The sequence below is a fragment of the Camelus ferus genome, chromosome 9 (assembly GCF_009834535.1).
Source record: "Camelus ferus isolate YT-003-E chromosome 9, BCGSAC_Cfer_1.0, whole genome shotgun sequence".
NCBI classification, from domain to species: Eukaryota; Metazoa; Chordata; class Mammalia; order Artiodactyla; family Camelidae; genus Camelus; species Camelus ferus.
The window spans coordinates 64493032-64513644 of NC_045704.1; the positions used below are offsets into that span (position 1 = coordinate 64493032).

Genomic DNA, 20613 nt, shown 5'->3' on the forward strand with positions numbered 1-20613 from the left:
GGAATTTTGTTTTCATAAAACTGGCTAACAGGAAATACTGTTACATACGGACAGCTGGGAATTCATCTGGAGTTAAGCGCATGTCCAGTGAAGTCCGCCCAGGCTGACGCGGCTGCTTAGTGGCCCTAGTGAGACTCTGGAGGGAAAGAGACAGCATTTTTGGTGTAGTAATTTAAAAATTTTTTAATCCTTGTCCTATAGTTGCCAAGACTTCCGTCTCTGCTATAGATGTGCATGTGTACAGGGTCTGTGGTTTTGAAACAGCAAAGGACTATGTGCTGCACATGGCTTTCCAATCCAGGCTTTAGGAAAACCTTGGATGCCTGCAGTTCTGTGGTTCAGAACCTCGGCCAACACAAGCCCCAAAGGCGAGCTCTGCAGATGCCTTCTGCTTAGGCGTGGATAGCAACGTTCCAGCCCCTGGGCACAGGAGCATGGAGTGGGAAGCTGCAGTAGTGACAGCCTTTGTCCTCCCCAATAAGGGAAGGAGCAAACACCACAGATTTATTTCTTCCACACACAGTAAGTTGGTGAGGTTTTTCACTTCCTTTCATTTTATGAAAACAATGTAGAAATTCAATGCAAAATGGATTTCAGAATAAAATACACAGAAATCAGGAAATATAATTTTTTAAATGAGTGCAAATCATACCTCATACACAACACATGCCAGAATTTCCATGTGGCAAGCAAATTCACTTAAGACAAGATCTGCAGTGTATCAGTGCAATGTAGAAACCACAAGTGTGATTTCCCTTTAAGTCTTAATTGCAATACTATAGTAAATCTGGTTTCAGATCAGGCAAAGTGTGATCTAGTTGTAAATCTTATACAGTCTATGCCTGCCTACGTGCAACTCAGTCTATAAGATTATGTTTCTAAAATTAAGGGGAAATTTTAAAAGAAAATCTTTCGATAGTGGCTTTTCCATTTTCCTCTAGCCATAGGTCTGGGGTAAGCTGCTTTTCTACTGTCCTGTCAGTTGTTCCCAAAACCCACTGCGGCCGGGAAATTAACACAAATTAGGTTTAGGATGCTAATAGGAACTTTCTGCTAGAGACCAGCCTGAGACCACATTTCCCACTTTGAAACTAACACCCACACACTCCTGCTGCAGTGAGAGCAGCAGGCATTTGCAGAGAGTATGAGGTGGTAAGTAAGATATACAGAAAAGATACAGCTTTTCTCCCATTATCCCATGGGGGGAAAATCAATAACAATACATTACCATAAAGAATAAAGAACCAACTCAATGTTGATCTGCTAACTGGGCCTGTCCTCAGTGTGCAGAGAGAACACTCCCTCTACCCCAGCTCCTCATTCCCGATTCCTGACTTGTAGAAAACAGGCCCAAACAGCTCTGCTATTTTCTAGAGAGCTCAAAGGCTGAAGGCATTGTTTAAATTCAGGTGTCCTGCCACTAATGCCAGTCCTCTGTAGAACATGAGGTTCCCTCCGAATCCTGGAAACAAAACAGAATTGGAGATTTCTGAGCAGGCAGTCTCAACCTCTGGACAGAGATCCTGGAGAAGCTTCCAAATTCTGCCGAGAACTAGGAGTGTCTGCATATGAAAAAAGGAGGGGACAGTGCTCTTGGGCGCTGAGTGTGGAGAAAACCTGCGTGGTGTGTGTGGGTAGGTGAAACAGCGGTCAGGACCTGATTGTGTCCTTGGATTGTAACCTGTACGGGTGCGATTAAATCACGAAGAACACTTCCTAGGGGCTTTCTGGTGGGCCATGGCAAGCTAGAGGTACCTTCTGCATGGCTTTGGAATTTAAAGGCCAGTGCTCTGCCGGCCTCCTGGGGCCACCATCCTTGCTGCGAGAAGAGAATCTCCCGTGGAGGACACCAACTTTCATTTTCAAGCACATGACCACTCCCGCCCCTACAGGCCTGAAGAGAAGCTCAGCAGGGTGGCATTTTCCTGCCTTCTGAGCACACTCCCACCAGCTCACCCAAGGTGCTCCAGTGAGGATGGCCAAATAGCGGGTAATGCAAAGGGAAAGGAGACACAACCTTGAACCAGAATAAATATGCACTAGTCCAGCCTTTCCTCCCCTCCCTGACCCTCCCCTCCCTGCCTCTGAGTTCTCTAGAAGACTCCGAGTTTCTGCTCTTAAACGGCTCCTTTCCAAGGAGGAACAAGGTCTGTTTTCTGATGTGGGGCCTCAGATGCTCTGTTATTGCAACTTAATTTTGTCATTGCTTCTTTTCAAAGATTATTTGGAATGAATTGTTTCTTTTGTTTACCAGCCAACAAACGACCTCTACTAATCTTATATTTTATCTCCCTAACATATGGAAAAGCTATTTATTCTAGCCAATCACAATAAAATGAAGAAAACCCCATTTTATGGAAAAGTATATATCACTAGTCTGTTGATCATTAAAGATATGATTACCAGTGAAAACCCTCTGAAGGTGGCACATTTATGCTTCCAGGAACAGATGGGGACACGCATTTTCCTTGCAAATACTTTTGAAATTGCTCTACTGGTAGCAGTATAAAAATGATATACAGATGCCAGGGCCAGCATGGCCAGGATGAGTGCGCCAGATTTACACAGTAAAGCCTTCACACGCTGGCTGTCAGTTATGATTGATCTCTACTATACCTCAGGAACTTGTTGACTAGGTAGGGAAACAGTGCAAATAATTCACTGCAGCAAGTCAGATAATTCACACGACCAATCGGTCTGCCTCACTTTCTGGCTGTGACATATGAGCCTTCCCTACAAAGATGCATCATTTTCCAGCTTGAGCAATATTCAGTGTCAGGGAAGAGAAAGTATTAAAGCCACACAAAAGGAGGCGGACTACCGCAGGACCAGAAGTTGTTTTGGTAATGGAGGCCAGATCCCACTCTCCTCTTAAGTCCTACCAGAGCATTCGGGCCCAATTGTCATTATCATATTGATTAAAAAAAAAAAAGTTCATCATAGTGCAATTTTAGGTTTAACGCCAACGGATTGGGAAAGAGCAAAGAATTATCTCACAAAAGCACAACATTCTTACCACAGGGACGTTTCCCTGTTCCAGTTCATTGATGGAGTTGATTAAGTTTAAATGAAGCAGACACTGGATAAAAGTAAGGGTATTGACCACTGGGCACTGCGATCCGTGCTTGAAAGGACCTGATACATGCAGAAAAGCAAGATTTGCTAAATGCTCTAATCTTCAATCAAATCTTACATCAATACAGACAAAGTTTGGTAATGAGAGATTCAATGAAGCATGCGGGAGAAAGAATTAATCCTCTTGGTCTAAACTGGCTTCAACTTTGAAGCTTGCTCGGAAGGAATGACAGTTATCTAAATGCTAAATAAGAAACTTATTGTACTTTTCATGGCATGCTAATCTTTTGTCTATTTCATCTCTATTATGTGTATGCTCCTAGATTGCAGTTGTCATGGTGATTATATCAAGCTACGCCAGGGGATGGTCGTGAGAAGCCAGGCGCGGATGTGGAAGAGACCCCCACGCAATCCACACTAATAAAAAAAAATACATCAGGAAGAAGTAGGCGGCACCGGACACCTCCTGGGCTCATTCCCTCTAGACTCGGCCCCCCGCCAGTCAGAGCCAAGGAGCCTTGGGCCTTCCTGCGCCATTCCAGACGAGGTTCCCTCAGCGAGGTGAGCAGTTTTCAGTACTGGCGGTGGGGAGGGGGTCAGGCATCCTTCCAACCCCCAAATCCTTTCTCTCCATAGAGGTTCCTAGCTTTCAGTCGTGGCTCCTCCCTCTCCCCACTGCCTTCCCTTCCCCCAAGCGCTGAGACGGCTCGGTGGAGAGGTTGATTGGAGAGGGTCGGAGAGAGGCAAGGGCTCGGACACTGGCCCTACCCTGCAGGGTGTGCTCAGGGCGGGAAGTTGAGTCAGCGGACTCTGAGTGCAGAGAGGAGCTGCCCACGAAGCCCTGGCGGGGGGTGGAAGTTGTAGGGTCACCCGGGGCCCTGGCGACCAAAGGTGACCCTGGGCCCTTTATGTGTTTTACAAAAGTTGCCAAATTAAGACGGGATTATAACTGCTCCAGTCCTTGTCAGGACTGAAAGGTTGGGAGCCTCAAATATGCCTCAGCAGTGTTGATGAAAAGCTTAAAAAGTAATAAAAGAGAGAAAAGAGCGAGGAAAGTAACATGTATAACTCTTATTAAAGAGAAGAGCCACGGAGAGGTTGTGAACTTGAATCACTGTTTGAACTTTAATTTGTTCATTAACAGGATTTGCCCCTCACTGCGAATGTTATTACTTCCTTTGCCGCTCAGCAACAACTCTGGGCATAATGAAAGAGTCTGGCAAAAAGTTAAATGCCTGGTAATTAATTCATTTAATTGAAAAAGAAGGGGGGAAGACAGAGAGGTCCCACTGCAGGAGCAGAAAGCAGAGGGGTTGGAGGAGGGCGGAAGGCTGAAATCTGCCTGGAGGCCCTCTCCAAGGCCCAATGCCTGCCACTCTCGCAGGAGGGGAGACCTGGTCTCGGATGAGGCGCAGCAAAATTAATGCCAGGAGCACTCTGAAGACCCACTGTCCACTGCCACCTGCCCCTGGCCTGAACCCCTTGGCCAGTGTTTCAGCCAAGAGCTACTCTGGATGGTCTGTTAGGGTAGCATGGACACCAGAAATCCAAAAATAAAATATACTCAAAAAATCTTTCATTAAAAACTGGGACAATGTCGTTTACTGTCTCCCCTTTCTTTTCTTGGAACAGGTTTCTTTTGCAGTTTTCTCTTTCTAGGCTGGAGTGAAAAGGAGAATTAGGAGCTATATATAATCTGCATGTTACAATCCACATCTTAATCAGCCTTAAAACATCATACTTTCTGCCACCAGCCTCCCACCCCCGCAGATGATTTCAATAAACTCAGGAGATGAGAAATGAAATATACTCCTTGCCCCTGCTCAGAAGCAACAGGACTAAGCCAACTTGCTTTGCCTCTAACCTCACAGGGCCTGCCCTTCCCTTCCTGTGTTTGTCAACCACCAAACACAATCCCCTCGCACTTGTATCCTCCTTGCAAGGGAAGCAATGCTTGGCCACAATTACTATTGTGACACTCCAGATACCCCAGAGCTATTAGCACCATGTTGCCCTTACAGTCAAATGAGAGAAGAGCAAAATTCAGAAAGTCAGTGATAGATCAGTTATTCTTTCCTACTTAATGTGTTTAAGGCCTACCACTGAACAACAGGCAGTTTCAATTTCCTCATGTTTTGAAAACTGGTGTCCCCATAATCAATGTGAGTTTCTTTAAAAATACAATAATCTAGCATGTATTCTCCCATTACAAAACTATTGGAGACAGAAAAAAGGGAAGTGAGGAGAGAATCAGAGACAATATAAATGAATTCCCTAGTATCCAAAATCATTTCCTAGGTTTGTGTTTTTATTTAAATCACTTCTAAACCCCAGGGAGAGGATGGTATTTTCTCATCCAAATAACACTGTCACCAAATAAATAAAGTCATCAAATTACCATTTTGCTGGCAGCATCCTCCCCATTTGACCCAATGCCATTTGGTACTATAATCCTAACCTCAAACTCCAGCTATAAATCCTCTGTATTTGTGCCTTCCTGAAAGCCAGTGATAGGTGCACACCCATGTGCATTAGCACGAAAGGGAAAGGAGTTTTAAAAGGGGCTATTTTATAAGCTGAAGCAAGTTCTAGAGTTTATTTAGCATTTAAGTTACTTCCCCCCTTTTATAGTCCCTGGATATTGAATGAATTCTGTTTTCCAAAGTTGTGGATCTTTTATTCTGGACAACTGACACTAAATAGTAGGAGTCTACAAACAAAACAAAACAAAACAAAACAAAACAAAACAAAACATTCCCTCACTGCACACTGCTGAGCCCTAAGCTTCTTTTATGAAACTTTAAAGAGGCCACATCAACAAGGTCCGATAACCTTGTCACTCTCCTAATCTAGACCCTTATCACCTTACACACGTATGAGTGGATTTCTTCCTTCCTCCAAAACAGCCTTCAGAGTGCCTGGAGATTAATTTATCTTAAACCCCCGCTTCGCTCAAAAACCTTGATAGCTCATACAGCGCCAGCTTCTTAAATTGGCCTTTAAGCCACCTCTCCACCCTCCTGGTAGGTAGTTAACTGGCTGTTTCTGGTTTGGTTTCCACTACCAGCCTACACTAGGCAAGACAGCTCTTCAGGAAGACAGCTCCCCCACTGTCCTCTGAAAACACATGAATTATCTTCATTTTACTGAACACCTGTGAGGTGCCAGGCACCATGTTTTGCATTTACAAACATTATCTCATTTAATCCCTTCAGTTTAATGAGGAATGATTTTACCTGCATCTCATTAAACTGCAGAAACTGAAACTAAAGAAATTAAGGTACTTAAGGTCCAACCAAGATCTCACAGCAGAGACAGGATCCTCACGATTATTTATCTGGCCTAAAAACTGGTTTACTTTCCACTCGGCGCACGCCTCCCCCTGCTGCACTGTGCGTTCTGATCACTCCATCTCCGTGCCATCTGGGGACGCCTTCTTCACTCCACTAAACACACCTGAGTCCCACCCAGCCTGCAGACCCCAGAGAGAAATCCCCACCTCCGTCTTGAGCTCTTTCACCGTCACCCTAGCCCTTGGCAGACTGCTGAGCTTTCCATTATCTGCAGCGCTCACTTGGCACACTTACTCTCTGCCCTGAGCTGTGACATCAGTTTTCATTTATTCAGTCCCTTCCAACCGCACTGTAAGCTCCTTTAAGAGGGGAATTTGCCTTATATTTCTTTATATTCCTTTTTCACTCTCCAGGGCCTAATAATACAGCTTTCATTTGCTGAGCACAGACCTCATGCACAACAATCCTAAAAAGCAGATACTGTTATTATAGTCATCTTGCGGATAAAGAAACTAGGGCTCAGAGAGATTAAGAAACTTGCCCAAGCTGCTCAGCAAGTAAGTAGCAGATCTGATATTCAAACAGACTGTCTGAATCAGATGTCCTTTTTCTAAGGCCAATACATCGTACTGGCCCAAATACACTGTGCCTCACACAGTGTGAATTTATGAAGTGTCACTGTATGGAGGACACTCAACAAACCTCTAGAAAATAACTTCTAACCATGACTTCAAACAAGGGCGCTGTTTTTCCTCTTTAGTAGGGTAGATTATGAAACTTAACAGAAGAAAGGATGAGTGTATAACATCCCAGACCACCCATTCCATTTGCCCCTCCTCTCTAGGAGCCATGCCCGCTATTGGAGGGAGCCAATGACATCACTGACTGTGTCTGTATCAGTGTTTCTGAGAGAGGCAAACTGCCCTGCCCCAAGCTGTCTCTGTACCTTTTAAATACACAGTGGAAAGCAAGAGAAAGTGAAAGCTACATGTTAATTTTTTCACTGGTCTGCTAGGGCGGGGAGGTATTCTTGTCTCTGCAGCAAAAGTGGGTTGCTGCTGTGGGAAGAATAACAACTGCAAAAAAATGTTTACAGCTGACCAATGAAGCCAATATATGGAACTCCATCTAGCTTCCTGCTCTCTTTTAAGACATGTAGGTGGCAATGGGATTAATCAAATCTCTAAGATAAGAACTTCTGAGAGGACAAGAATCAAGGCCAGGAAGTCTGGCTACTTTCCCCACATGGAGATTGTGCCTTCAGTACAGTGCTGAAGATCTGGACTTGACAGTATTAAGCAAGCTAACAAGTTTATTTCCAACAGGTCTTTAGAAAACATTTTTTAAAAATCTCTTGCAATGGCAACAGGGTACTTCCTACGAACCTATAAGTAACTATATTATTGACTTCTAGTATCCAAGTGGACACTAGTCTATTCTAAATTCCCAGAGATTAGTGTCCATCTTCATTCATATTTTGGTTTAAATATCTGGACAGCTCAAGGGCTGCAACCCCTACCTTCACCTACAAAGCCCATGTTGTGGCTCATAAAAACTTGCACATGCACATTTAATAGACCAAATCCTTCCATTTACTTCATCTCAGACAAGGCTCCAAACTACCCCTTGATGTATTACTATTATATACGTTTTGCTCACAAGGAAACTAAAATTTGCTTCAAGTAACACAATTGGTGCATGATAAACATAGTCCCCACCTCTGGTCCAGGACATTTTCTACCACATATTTCCCAATTCTCAGGGCAATTTCCTGCCTTTTCTAGACTCTGGGTCCACATGTGAATTCTGTAAATCTAAAACCAGGAACCTCTCTATCTGAAAGAGATGGGCCTCAAGATACACCGATCAGACTTCCATTATAACCACCCGGGCATACTAAGAGTCCTCCACCCCAATTCTGAAGCTATTAACACTACATACAAAATTTAATATTTAGACTCATAATTAAGAAACATTTGGATGGCTCTTAAGTCTATGGAAGATGAGCAGATGTGATGATTAGCCTACACATTTCAAAAGAAAGGCTAATATGACTGTTACTTGTTTTTCCACAATTGTCATTATTGAGGGTCTGCTGAGTACTTGATACTCCCCTGTACTCGTAACATAGAATTTAGGACCTGCTCTGTTTACCTAATAGACAAAGTCTTTTCCCCAGAAAAGAGCTGCAACTGGATCTGTCCACCTTGTTCACTGACGTTTTAGTTGGGTATATAACTCTAGTATGCAGGGCCCAGCAGGTCCCCTTCCCTGATTTCTGAGCAATAACCAAACTCATCAGAGCAGACAACACTCAAAGTTCCAGGTCTTACAAATGGCTGAAATAAGGACATTCTTTTTGCCTCAGCTCAAACTTGGTTAATCTCCACACCAAATCTAACTCTGGGGTGAAAGAAAGGAACATATTTGATGATTTGGGGCAGTTGCCCCATTTCTTTGCCTGCTGGCCGACCTCCCTTCTGTATGTGCATCAGCGTTTGCAACACTCAGTTTAAGCAGGAAGGCTCTTTCAGCTCTGTGCTATGGCCTTGATCTCTCCTGATACTAACAGTCTGGATCCCGGCTAACCACTAATGATCCCATGGTCCTCCATATAGCACTAAAGGTATCAGACCTGAACTCCAAGGAAAATTCCCACTCAGCTAATTACATTCTTTCTGCTTTTCTTGGTTCTCCATATAGTCTCAGCTGGAGTTGAATTTGAATTATTTCCTCAGATTTTAAGTTATTTGCTGGTGGTTTCTGGAAAGCACTTCTAAACTCTTCCAGTAAATGAATTCAACTAATTATGAATTCAAAAGCCCCATGACCTACCTCTTTCTATCTCCCACTATCTCTTTTCCTTGAGTGTCTTTCTACCCGCTCTCCCATTTTCTGGTCTTGAATATTATAAGAGTTTAAATTCACCAAGTAAGGAGTTTCATGATTCGCACACAGAATATTGTTAGCTTATAGCAGTACACAGTGGTTCTACTACAAACCTACTGTAGGGTCTCTATTCACAAACAACTACTAAAAATGACAAATGTTTCCATCCACAAGTTAGATTTCACCTACAGCTGTAGGATCACCGAGTTTTTTTTATAAAAATACAGGCTAAGTTTGATTCCTTAAGTGGTTACGATTCCTTTGTATTTCAAAGAATGTGGAGCACCAAATCTATAGAACCGCACAGGGCAATCCTAATGCTAGCCCATGACATCTGGACTTTTTCTACCTAATCCCAGATTCTAGAACTTAAGTGCTTTTGTAATCATAGCAGCAAAACTGAACTTTCACGGAATCCAGATCAACCAAATTCTTGATAATAGACTTTTCTAAAGTAATACATCCTAATGCCACATACCAATGTACTATAGATGTATATGATTGTTAAATTAATAATTCATTGATAATCAAAGAGACTCTGTGAATTCCAAATGCACACTTTTCTTAGAACGCTCACTCGGCTGCTACTTTTATTGCAATGGTGTTGCCATTTTTCAAACTATGTTTGTGTAATGACATCAAAACTAATTTAAAAGCTACTCAAGAAAGCCATCAAACAATCATTCCAGTTGTTTTGAGCTCAAATTATATTACCTGACTTGATCACCCATCTTACTCTTCAGGGCACAGAAGGTCTTTCAAGGAAGACGACTCACCACTTCCAAGACTTTAACAAGATGTGCTATGGGTTCTGAAAACAGTGTCCAAATGCAGAACTTCAAAAAGGTTTGAGCAGTGGCAGCAATGGAAGCATCATTGTAACAAGGGACACAGTTCCAAGATGACTTACTGGATAAGGACACACTAAAATGTAAGTTCTGATAGAGAGGACCATATTAGTTTATAGTCATACCTTGGGTATTTAGTTTCAGCCCTACAGCACAATATTATAAAATCATTCTTTAAAAAATTTTTTTTGGTTCGTTTTGGGGGGGGGGCTGAGGTAATTAGGTTTTTATTTATTTATTTTAATGGAGGAACTGAGGGTTGAACCCAGGACCTCGTGTATGCTATGCACATGCTCTACCACTGAGCCATAACCCCCAAAATCATTCTTAACATCTTCTATTATTGCACTTCACAAAATTTTACATTCTTTAGGTGCATCTTACAGATGTCACACAAAAATGTCTTGACATTCAAGCATCTAGGCATTGTTCGGAATGATTTCAAGTATTATCCAAGAAAAAATTAAAACTAAAATACAACTGAGATACATATATTGGATATGTTTTTCTATTTTTATCAAGCCAATGAAAATGAATTGTAAACAGGTGTACTTGTGACTACTTGGGGGTGTGTGTGTTTACTTGACTTAACTGTAGGCAATTCTTACTTACTTGTAGGTTGGGGGAGAAAACGGTATGCAGTTTTGATTTTAACTAGAAATATAGTGCTTCACTCACATAAAACCACCCAGTACAGCACACCATATAAGAAGTAAGACCTTTTAAGGAAAACCTTATATTCTAAAGTTATTAAAAGAACATCATTCAATCATAAACCCATTCAATCATGCAAGTCCTTTAAACTTTGTTTTGGAAGTCTAAAGGAAAAAAAATCATGGTTCTGTGAATAAGTCACAGGCTAGAGAAAACTTTCTGATTTCTCACTTTTCTTCCCTTAACTTTCTACTTGAGAGTAGTCAATACAATTTTCCATTTGTATAAATGAAAGGGCCACAGGTTTTAACTTTCATAACTCCTTGCAACAGAAGAAGATGTAATATTTTCCATATTTTAGTTAATTTCAACAATTACGTATTAAATGCCTACAGGGATCATGTTCAATGGCAAAGTGAAGTGGAGGACCTATAACAGATAATGAATAGTTACTGAACGAACAGAGGAAAAGAAAAACATCTTGAGTGACCACATGCAGAGTCTATTGTAAAACTAACTCCCACAGGATTTGGTCCCTGTAAACACATCTTCTGACTATGACATAATATCAAGCCTAAAGCATCTGCTTAGATTTGGATCACTTTAGATTTCACAATTCATTCATTAGGATCCTAGCTATACATTCGAATCTAACCACTTGTTTCATGCGACTCCAGATATAATCAAAGCCTGTAATACCCGGGAGTAAGTATTAATCTTTAAGACTGGATTTTCACAGAAATTTTACCTGACTTCCACACCTGAGATAAATGGGCCATTTCACACACCTAGCACTTGTGCTAGAAGCCTAAGTTCTCTCAGTTAAGTTAGCAGACGGTTATCTTTCACAACAGAGGTATAAACATAACCAGTGTCCTCACTTTTCCACTTATTCCAGTTTTAGAAAATGTTTAGCCTCCTAAGCTCTATCCCTGGTTTATAAGGCTATTTATTTGGTAGGACACATAACGTCTCTGTTCCTTGGTTTATGTGATAGAACAGGACCAAGACAAAACCCTCCTCCTTCCTACGGGGACTTCTGCGAGTACATTGATAAATACCTACAAAATGATAAATTCTACTACCTCTTTCAGCATTTTGAAAGATGTCAACCAAACACAAAATATTTTTGGTGTGTGAATTAAAATGCCTCTTACTGATGGTCTCAGACGTTTCCTCGTAAGATAGCGTGTCAAGAACTGGCTTATGTATTATCCGTCCTCCAGACTGACATCGCACTTCATAATAGCTTGGTATGATGACTGCTGTCAAAGTCGCCTGCCGGGAAGCACCCGTGCCCCAGACTGACGTAATTTATGAGCGTGACAGAAGACCGCAGACCCGGGAGCGCCGCGCGGAGCCCGCTCGAGCACACGGCACAGGGGGCCGCCGCGTGCGAGCGAGGGGCCCCGGCCCGCCCTCCGGCTCGGGGCAGCAAAAGTCGCACGAGGTCTCGTGGGCGGGGGACGGAAGGCCAGACCGGCAAGAGCCCGCGACGGGAAATAACGTTTTTTCGAAGCCGAATCCCAGCCAGGGAGAGGTCTCGTGTCTCCGCGACCGCGACACGACGGCACACGCTTTGCGGGAAGTGAAATGGAAGCGAGGCGGGCGGGGGCAGCACCTCGACGGGGCGCTGCCGGGCCGGTCCGCTCGGCGGGGCGCCCGCGCCCCCGCAAGGCCCTCGCGCCGCCGCCCGCGCCGCCTCCCACGGCGCGCCCCCGGCTTCACCCGGCGGTGCCGCCCGGCCGCCCTCTCCCCGCCCTCCCCCGGGCCGGCGGCGGCGCAGCTCCCGCGAGGCTGCGGCGTGAGGGCCGGAGCTGCCCGAGCCGCACGCAGAGCCCCCGACGGGGCCGCGGCCCCTCCCGCCTCGCTGCCGCCGCTCGCGGGGCTCAGAGCGCCGCGGCCCGCGTTACCGCGCCCGCCCCCGCGGGGAAGCCACGCCGAGAGGAAGGCGCCAGTGCAGGTGAGACCCCGCGCACGCGAGCACCCCGGCCGCAAGCTGGCCTGCCGCCCGACGGAACGCTCACCTCAGACGAGCAGGCGCTGCCGCCTGCGGGAGGAGGGGGCGCGCGGGGCGTACGCACACTGGGCTGGGCCGCGCCGCGCCGCCCCGCGCCGCGCAGGGACTTCGCGGGGAAGAGCGCGCGAGCTCGCGCCGGAGAGCGGAGCCCCAACGGCTGGCGCCCGCGCCGCCACCTCAGAAGGGAGGCCTCTACTGTCCGGCCGCGGACCTGCAGCCGCCGCGCGCGCGCCGCCGCCGGCCCCGCCCCGGCCCCGCCTCGGCCCCGCCCCGGCCCGCCGGCCCCGCCCGTCCCTTTGACCTCCTTTCCCCGCCCGCTCCCTCCCCTCGCTCCTCTGCCCGCCGCGGGCAGTCAGCTCTCTGCTTAGACGAACGCGATGCGACGTGGAAACCCTTCCACCAAAGTGAGCTGTGATATCTTTTTGATGGCTATAATTTATTCCAAATCGTCCCTGGACTGAAACGATCAATTAGCAGCCCGAAACGCACTGCGAAGTAAATTGTCACACTCTCTATTACAGGATAGTTATCATATATTTATAAGGTGTGCTTTCTGCAATCAGCACCAACAAGGTGTTGAGCGATCAGTCATAAACTCACGTCTTCAAAAAGAGCGGGAGAGAAGCTCCAGCATTGTGTGGCGGGGAGGAGGGGGGGAACAAACATCCTTCTGACAGTCGCTACCTCTCCCCACCTCGGCACGGTGATGCTCCCTCCTGGCATCTGGGGAGAGCGCGGCGGGCGCCGACTCGCGGCCGGTCGGCCCGTCGTGTGACCCGGGAGCAGCATCCCTGTGAGCCCCCACGGGAGAGGTTTCCTCACTGAGTGAATGCAGATCAGGCACAAGGATCACTCGCTCTGTCTTTCTCTGTCTTCACTCCCATCCCGGAAAATAATGTTTTAACTCTCCGCGCCTAAGCTTCTAGCAGAAAGTTTGCATGCTATACTCGTCTCTTTTCTTCCTCAAGGCTCAGGGTGTTGCCCTCCTCCCCCTGCTATTCAGACGTTATATGCTCTAGAGATTACGCCAGGATGATATAAAGTTTACCCACGGAGACAACTCTGCATTCTGAATTGCAGTCTGCCCGAATGCGTCCATCATTTGTGGGTGAGATAGCACAAAGTTCTGAGGTCATGGGAAATTCTCATTCAGTCCAGGAGGCTGTCCTGACTGCGCCAAGTCACGGAGACATGGGGATCTTCCTTACGGCCACGCTCCGTGGCTATAGAGGAGCATACGTCCACAACTTCCCAGTTTCCCCTAACAAACCATCATCACACTGTCATCCACCAACCGCCTATCAGTCATTTTTAAGAAGGGTTCTGGTTTGTAACTAGTTAATAGTCCTTTAGTCTGAGCCCAGCCTACTGATTGTTATGAGAAAATTTTATCAGCCAGAAGTATGCCTCTGTATATAAAGTGACATTTGTGGAGAGGGAGTCACGGGAGGGGGGGGAGATGCAGAGTTTATACTGCATTCTTCTTAAGTTAACTGGCCCCATGGTTTCTGCACTGGTGTTGGGGGGTCGGGGGCTTGTCTGCAGTGCCAGCCTCTGAAGGCCGGAGAGAAAGGAAACCTGGTCAGGCATTCCAGTTGTAGAGGCAGCTGTTGCCACTGGGCCTCTCCCGGCATCAATGGGGCACTGTGTTCTTCTCTTAGAAAGCAAAGGGGCTGGGGACCCCTGCATCATTTGAGTACTGGCATGGCAAGGAACCAGACCTAGAACCTTCACCTTGTACCTTCCAAAGTCATTGATTTAGTCTGCATTTAATAGCCAAAATTTATTAAGCACTTACTTCCTGCCAGTAATTATATGCATTATCTTATTTAATCCTATCAACAAACTTATGGGGAAGGTTCTTCATTTCACCAATAAGAAAACTGAGATTTGGCAAGATTAAGTAATTTATCCAAGGTCATACTTCTAGTAAGTGATGATCTCAAAACCAGGTCAGTCTCCAAAGCCCATGTTCTTCACCCCAATAATATAATTTAAGATTTTGATTTAAGACTTTCCACTAAAAAGATTTTAATGGAGCTGATGCTACAATGAGAGTGGGGAATTCTGGGAGAAGAAGGAAGGAACAGCTCTTTGCCAAGAAAAGACACTGTAGGTACTTAGACCGTAGCCTGGGTACGTTGCCCTTTCTGTTCTGCCTTTTCTACATTCCATGATTTCTTTTCCAGAGTCATCACCTGCCATCTGGTGTCTAGTCAAACAGACTTTACCCAGGGTCAGTGATGACTGCTAAGTTTGGGGTGGGGGTAGTGGGGAGGATGGCAGGCCTTGGAGAAAGCAGAGGTCCCTGGGGAGAAGACTTAAGTGGGAGCCTTAGGAGTCGGCCAGAGGACCTTGTCCCAGACCCCTGCTCTGAGAATGAAATGTTGCTTCCTGATGGACGTTAAATTACCAACGTGGCTAAACTCTCCCTTAATAGACTTGTAAAGATCTGCTTGCTACCTTTTTCCCCCTTCATGTAGAATTTGTAATCAAGAGCCCAGTTTTGTCATTTGGAAATACTAATTATCTAATCACGCCATGCTGCATAACGTACTTGTCTGCCCAATTAGCTAGGACAATTATTAAAATTCAGAGGCCTAATTATGTCTCAATTTAATGCTGGCAAACTTGCATACAGAGCAGTAATTAAAATCCTCTCTTTCGCTCTGCCTTTAGGGCAGGGCACGATGAGGCCCTGTCAGGGGGTGTGCTGAGCTAAACCAGTGAAGCGTACTGTGCAACATGACCCTGCATTGTTAAGTGTGTCAACATATTAACCTGAATTCCCTTCAGCCCCCACATAATCACATTTGGTGGAGGAATAAAGGAGCTAAAACGAGAAGCATTTTATTAAAAAAACATAAATTCTTTTTAATTAATGCTATGAGAGTTCTGATGAATTTCATGCTTCCAAGTGCTGGAAGACATAGACTGCTTCATCTAATTACTAGCAAATTTGCTCTTGTTAAAACTACTTTTTTTAAAAACTCATTTAAAGAAAATTATTTTTTTGGTAGTGTAATAAAAAAAAAAACAAAAGCCCTAGCTAGTTGGCTTCCAGTAATACAGCTGATTATCGGTTTTGTTTGATGATGGCACACACGTGAATGTTGGCTTCCAAAAGAATCAAGCCCAAGACTGGAGGCGTTTTTTACTAGGCTAGAATTTAATACTTGAAAGATGTTAATAAAAATGAAACATTAAAAATCATAATATTGAAACAAATTCAAAATATTTATCTTGTAAGCTCATAAGTTTGATGTCTGAAACAAAACCAGCATGAGGAGACCAGCGCACTGCACAAACTGACGTTCCTTTGGAAGTCCCCCAGCGCGCGGGAACCCAGTGTGTCTCCTCTGCTGGCATCTCAGCCCTCTTCTCTACAAACTAAGAAGAGTCGCAAAACCCATTAAGACTTCAGAGCTGTCCTCTGAATCTGGGCTTTCTCTCATGATGAAATACATGACAGATTATTCATGTACTCATTGAAAGAAGGAAAGCATTTGATCTAGAGCAAAACTGAATTATTCTGGAGAAGGAAGGATTTCTTTCAGTTGCTTCTAAACCTTCTGCATGGATAGCTTCCAGACAGCAGGACACACACCACACACACACACACACACACACACACACACAGTCACTTAGAGCTTACTCTCAATTGATCTCATTTTGAAATCTCATGACAACCTCACGACATAGCAGGTAAGGCAAGCATGTCTCCATTTTATTGAGGCAGGGCAGTTAAGATGCTTGTCCAGGCTGACCTCTCTACACCACTGCTTCCTAACTATGGGCAGGGCAGGACTAGAGCTCAGTCCGCCCTGCTGACCGCTGTATCGGCGCGGCTGTGGGTGAGACACCAATGAGAGAGACGCTTGGTCTAGTAAAGTATCTCGAGTCGTGATCAAAGTATAGATAATGTTATAAACAACAAGGCACCATGGGAATAGTCCATATACCAACACCAGAGGAGCTTCTGTCCTTCAGTCAATACTATTTGCAACAAGTTTAGTCATTATTCGTTCATATTTTTTTGGTGACTTTGGCCATTTACTTCCTCTTTAAATTTTTATATTCTCCAAGATCTATGTAGTTACATCTGAATCAGTGGTAGTATAAGTAGAGTTCCTTGCTCCTACTCTGGCTTTGGGTACAATGGGGGATAGAAGATGGTGTTTAGGGACAATTCTGGCTGGTTCTTGACTTCTTACTAACAAAGGCAGTGACTACAGACAGTCTCTACCAGAGACGACTGGCTGGGGCCAGGACAGGCCCTTAGGCACTTGTGCTATAAAACCAGAGGGGGCAGCCCCCCCCAAGGCCTCCCACGGAGTGTGCCCCATGCCTTGAAAATGGCCTTGCTCTGAGTCTCTTTGGATGGCAAACTGAAGTGCAAATCTGTGTTCTGACTTGTTCCCGTGGCTGTCAGCATGTTTTCCTCTTGTCAGCAGCAATTGACTGGTCAGGCTCACCCTTGTACAGCAATTGTAACAGCTCATTGACAGACTAGTGACCCAGCTGGACTTGATAATGGAAAACTATTGATTTTTGTGGGCTCCACGAATCTAAAATGAATCACTGATGTAATGTCATCAATCGTCTCGGACTCTGATAACCCAGGGGAAGAAGTTTCAGGGATTGGTTGTATTTCCTTATAGTGGAGTTTCAAAATCTCACTGAGTGTATGTAAGGAGAAGCCCATTTCTTGGGTGTTTTCCTTAAATGACCCCAGTTAGTCCACCAGGGCTCATGTGAAAGTGGGAGTTAGCGCTGCCAGGTAGCCTCTGGGAGCTGGTACGCCACTCAGAAAAGATGCTTGAGGAGACGCACTTTGGGAAGGAAGTGTTTTTAACGTGTATTTATTACAAAACAAGCTCACAGAAAAGGAAAAAGTTGAGATTAAACCAAAATATATTGGCTCTCTAAGAGTCTTGATGTATGAAATTGTGACAGAACCATTAGATCGTTTCGCTTCCCTGTGTTGATTTGCTTTGTAGTAGAAAGAAAAGCTTGAAAATAATGTAGCGGTACTTTGGATGTGTGCAGGGGGAATCACTATTTAGTTTTGTTATTTCCTCTTCCCCTTAGCTGGTTGTCTTAAAACTCTCAAATACTATTTCGCGTATTCTTCAGAAACAAGAGGTGTTCCTTCTCGAGCCAAATTAGCGACAAGTTGGAGCTAATTTTGCCCACTAGCCAAGTCCAGAGAACGCTGTAAAGGACTCTGCTGAGATATGGAGAGAGTGTCTGCTAATGGCCTCTGCTGAAGGGAACTTGGTCTTAAAAAAAAAAAGAAAAAAAGAGGGAAGGCTATTGATCTTGGCTGCCAACCTGATACATTTAGTTCACAGTCCACTTGTAGTGAGAACATAATCATCTCATGATCCTGGTCAAATTCAGATGCTCTTAGAAGAGAGTTCTCGCGAGGGTCAGACGAAGCAGAGCGCACAGATGTACGGGGCTGCTCCCCCAGCCCTTTGCGGAAAGAGGGCCAGAGAAGAGCGTCCGCGAGGAGCTGGGAAGGACGGACCCCAGCGGTGACGAGTCCAGGTGCGGCTGGGCTCCCATTCACGGGACAGTGCAGGCTTCATACTCTCCTGTAACGGTCCCTCTGTGGCCTCTGATTAGCTCTCCCCTGACAACACTGCATCTCTGGTTTCCTAGTGCGGTCAAAACCCACCTGGCTAACTGTGCCGCTGCCCGTTAGTAAAGACACACAAGGCTGAAGCTTGAAAGAAATTCAGCTAGAACTAAAACAACAACAACAACAAAACAAAACTACTAGCATTTGGACTTCAGTAAGTATGAAACACTTGGTGCAGAAAACACAAGACTGGCCTGATTCTGTGACACATCGATGGCCCAGCCCAGGCAGCAGCAGCTGGAGGTCAGCCGCTAGGCCTTCCCCGTTTCGGGGTTCTTTCCCCACAGGGGCCGCCACGAGGCCTCACATGTCAGACACCATGAACAGTCACCGAAGGAAGAAGCACAAAAGCTACTTTTAAGAACAGCAGTATGAGGGAAACATTTTCCCGTCTGTAATAGATCTGGGAGAAAGTCACTGAAATCAGTGGTTTCTGCGTGCCTGTCTGTAGCCTTGTGCCAGTCCGTGACGAAGTTTCAGCTGCCCGTGATAAATATATGAGCAGAAGTAAGTTAATGTGATTTTATAAAGCAAAATTCAATCTTCCAGAAATTCCAGGGTTCTATCCTTTTGGGGCGTTGAATGTCACTTCTTTCTATAAGTAATGATGACAGTCGGTGAAAGACGCATTTAATCAATACCCTCCCTTGACAAGGCAAGATGAAAAGTGGGCGAAGTCATAATTTGGCCCCAATATCTTAAAAATTACTCCTCTGTACAATCCAAAAAAAAATGAGGGAATCTAAACAACCTTTCCGTGAGTCTTATTACTTACGGTCATATGACTGTCAATAAATAGGAACATTTGTGCTTAAGACACACAGCACTAGTCGTCATAAGCGTGACCGCACTGGACTAAAATCTAGTCATTTGGAGCTTCTTTTAGGTTTTTCCTCTATGTTCTATCTTTACAAACCAGTTACGGATTTTTAAACCCATATCTTTGATTTGATTGAAATGCTGAGAAATGTGATCTTAGTCATCATGATTATAACTTTAAGATAATCTTTTCTGACAACATGCTTTTTACCTCCAGCTCTGTGCACCGTTGTTCTGTTGCCAGCAGCAGTACCACTGTAATGATGCTGTTTGGAGGAAAAAAGTTAGTTTCTTTGGTTTTTAAATTTGATTTATAAAGTACAAATTTAAATTCATACTATGTGTTCTGCTGTGCTTTACTTTATAACTTGTACTATGGATTTAAATGTATTAAACATCTTCCCTCCAATAACCAACCATAAAATTACAGTATTTCCTAGTAGAGGATTAATAACTCCAGACTCAACATCACCTCTGTTTTAACCTCTTCCTCTTGTATCTTTCAGAATGCTTTAGGCTGCAAATTAAAGTTATTTTACAAAACAGAAGGGCAAAAACCAAAAAAAAATTCATGGTTCCTCCATTTGTGACACCATGGATGGACCCTGAGGGCATTGTGATAAATGGCATAAGTCAGACAGAGAAAGACAAACACTGTATGATAATTTCACTTATAAGCAGAATCTAAAAAACTGAACTCATAGAAACAGAGAACAGATTGGTGTTTGCCAAAGATGAAGGGGAGGGAGTGGGAGAAATAGGTGCAGGTGGTCAAAAAGATAAAAACTTCCAGTTAGAAGATAAGTAAGTTCAGGGGATGCAATGTGCAACTTGGTGACCATGGCTAACAATATTGTATTATATATTTGAAAGTTGCTACGAGAATAAATCCTGAAAGTTCTTACCAGAAGGAAAAAAATGTAACTATGTGAGGTAAGGTATGTTGACCTTTCAATTTCACAACATGCAGTTCTGCTCCTTGTGTTGGGTTATTCAGGGGGCATCTATTTCAACTGAGCTGGAAGGACCAAGAAGGTCTCACCCAAAATAGGAAGAAAAAGGGACATAGGAACTTAGAATAACTATTTTGATGACATTCCCTCTTAGAAGCCAGCCAGCATGTAAGAAGTTCAAATACCCTGAGGTCACCAAACTATGGGGAAGCCTGAGCTAGCCACTTGGAGAAATACTGAGGCACCAGTCAAGTGAGTGAGACCTTCTTGGCCCTTCCAGCTCAGTTCAAATAGATGCCCACTTGAATAACCCAACACAAGGAGCGGAACTTCACAGCCCAGCCCCGCCCAAACAACCCTGGGAGACAAAATGGTCATTACGTTAAGCCTCTAAGATTTGGCGTAGTTTGCCTCA

The 20613-nt window shown here is 44.6% G+C and overlaps 2 protein-coding genes across 7 annotated transcripts in view; one reads left to right on the forward strand and one right to left on the reverse strand.

Moving 5' to 3' along the window:
• BARHL2 (BarH like homeobox 2) overlaps nucleotides 1–12968 on the reverse strand; it is a 113937-nt gene extending 100969 nt beyond the window's left edge. For all 6 annotated transcript variants that reach the window (XR_004322639.1, XM_032487062.1, XM_032487060.1 and 3 more), the window contains exon 1: nucleotides 12787–12968. The gene's annotated coding sequence lies outside the window, so the exon portion shown is untranslated. The remainder of the gene's footprint in view (nucleotides 1–12786) is intronic.
• Nucleotides 12018–20613, forward strand: part of LOC116666103 (tRNA (guanine-N(7)-)-methyltransferase-like) — a 37571-nt gene continuing 28975 nt past the window's right edge. Inside the window, exon 1 of the mRNA XM_032488202.1 lies at nucleotides 12018–12722. Within this exon, the coding sequence (XP_032344093.1) occupies nucleotides 12018–12722 (705 nt within the window). The remainder of the gene's footprint in view (nucleotides 12723–20613) is intronic.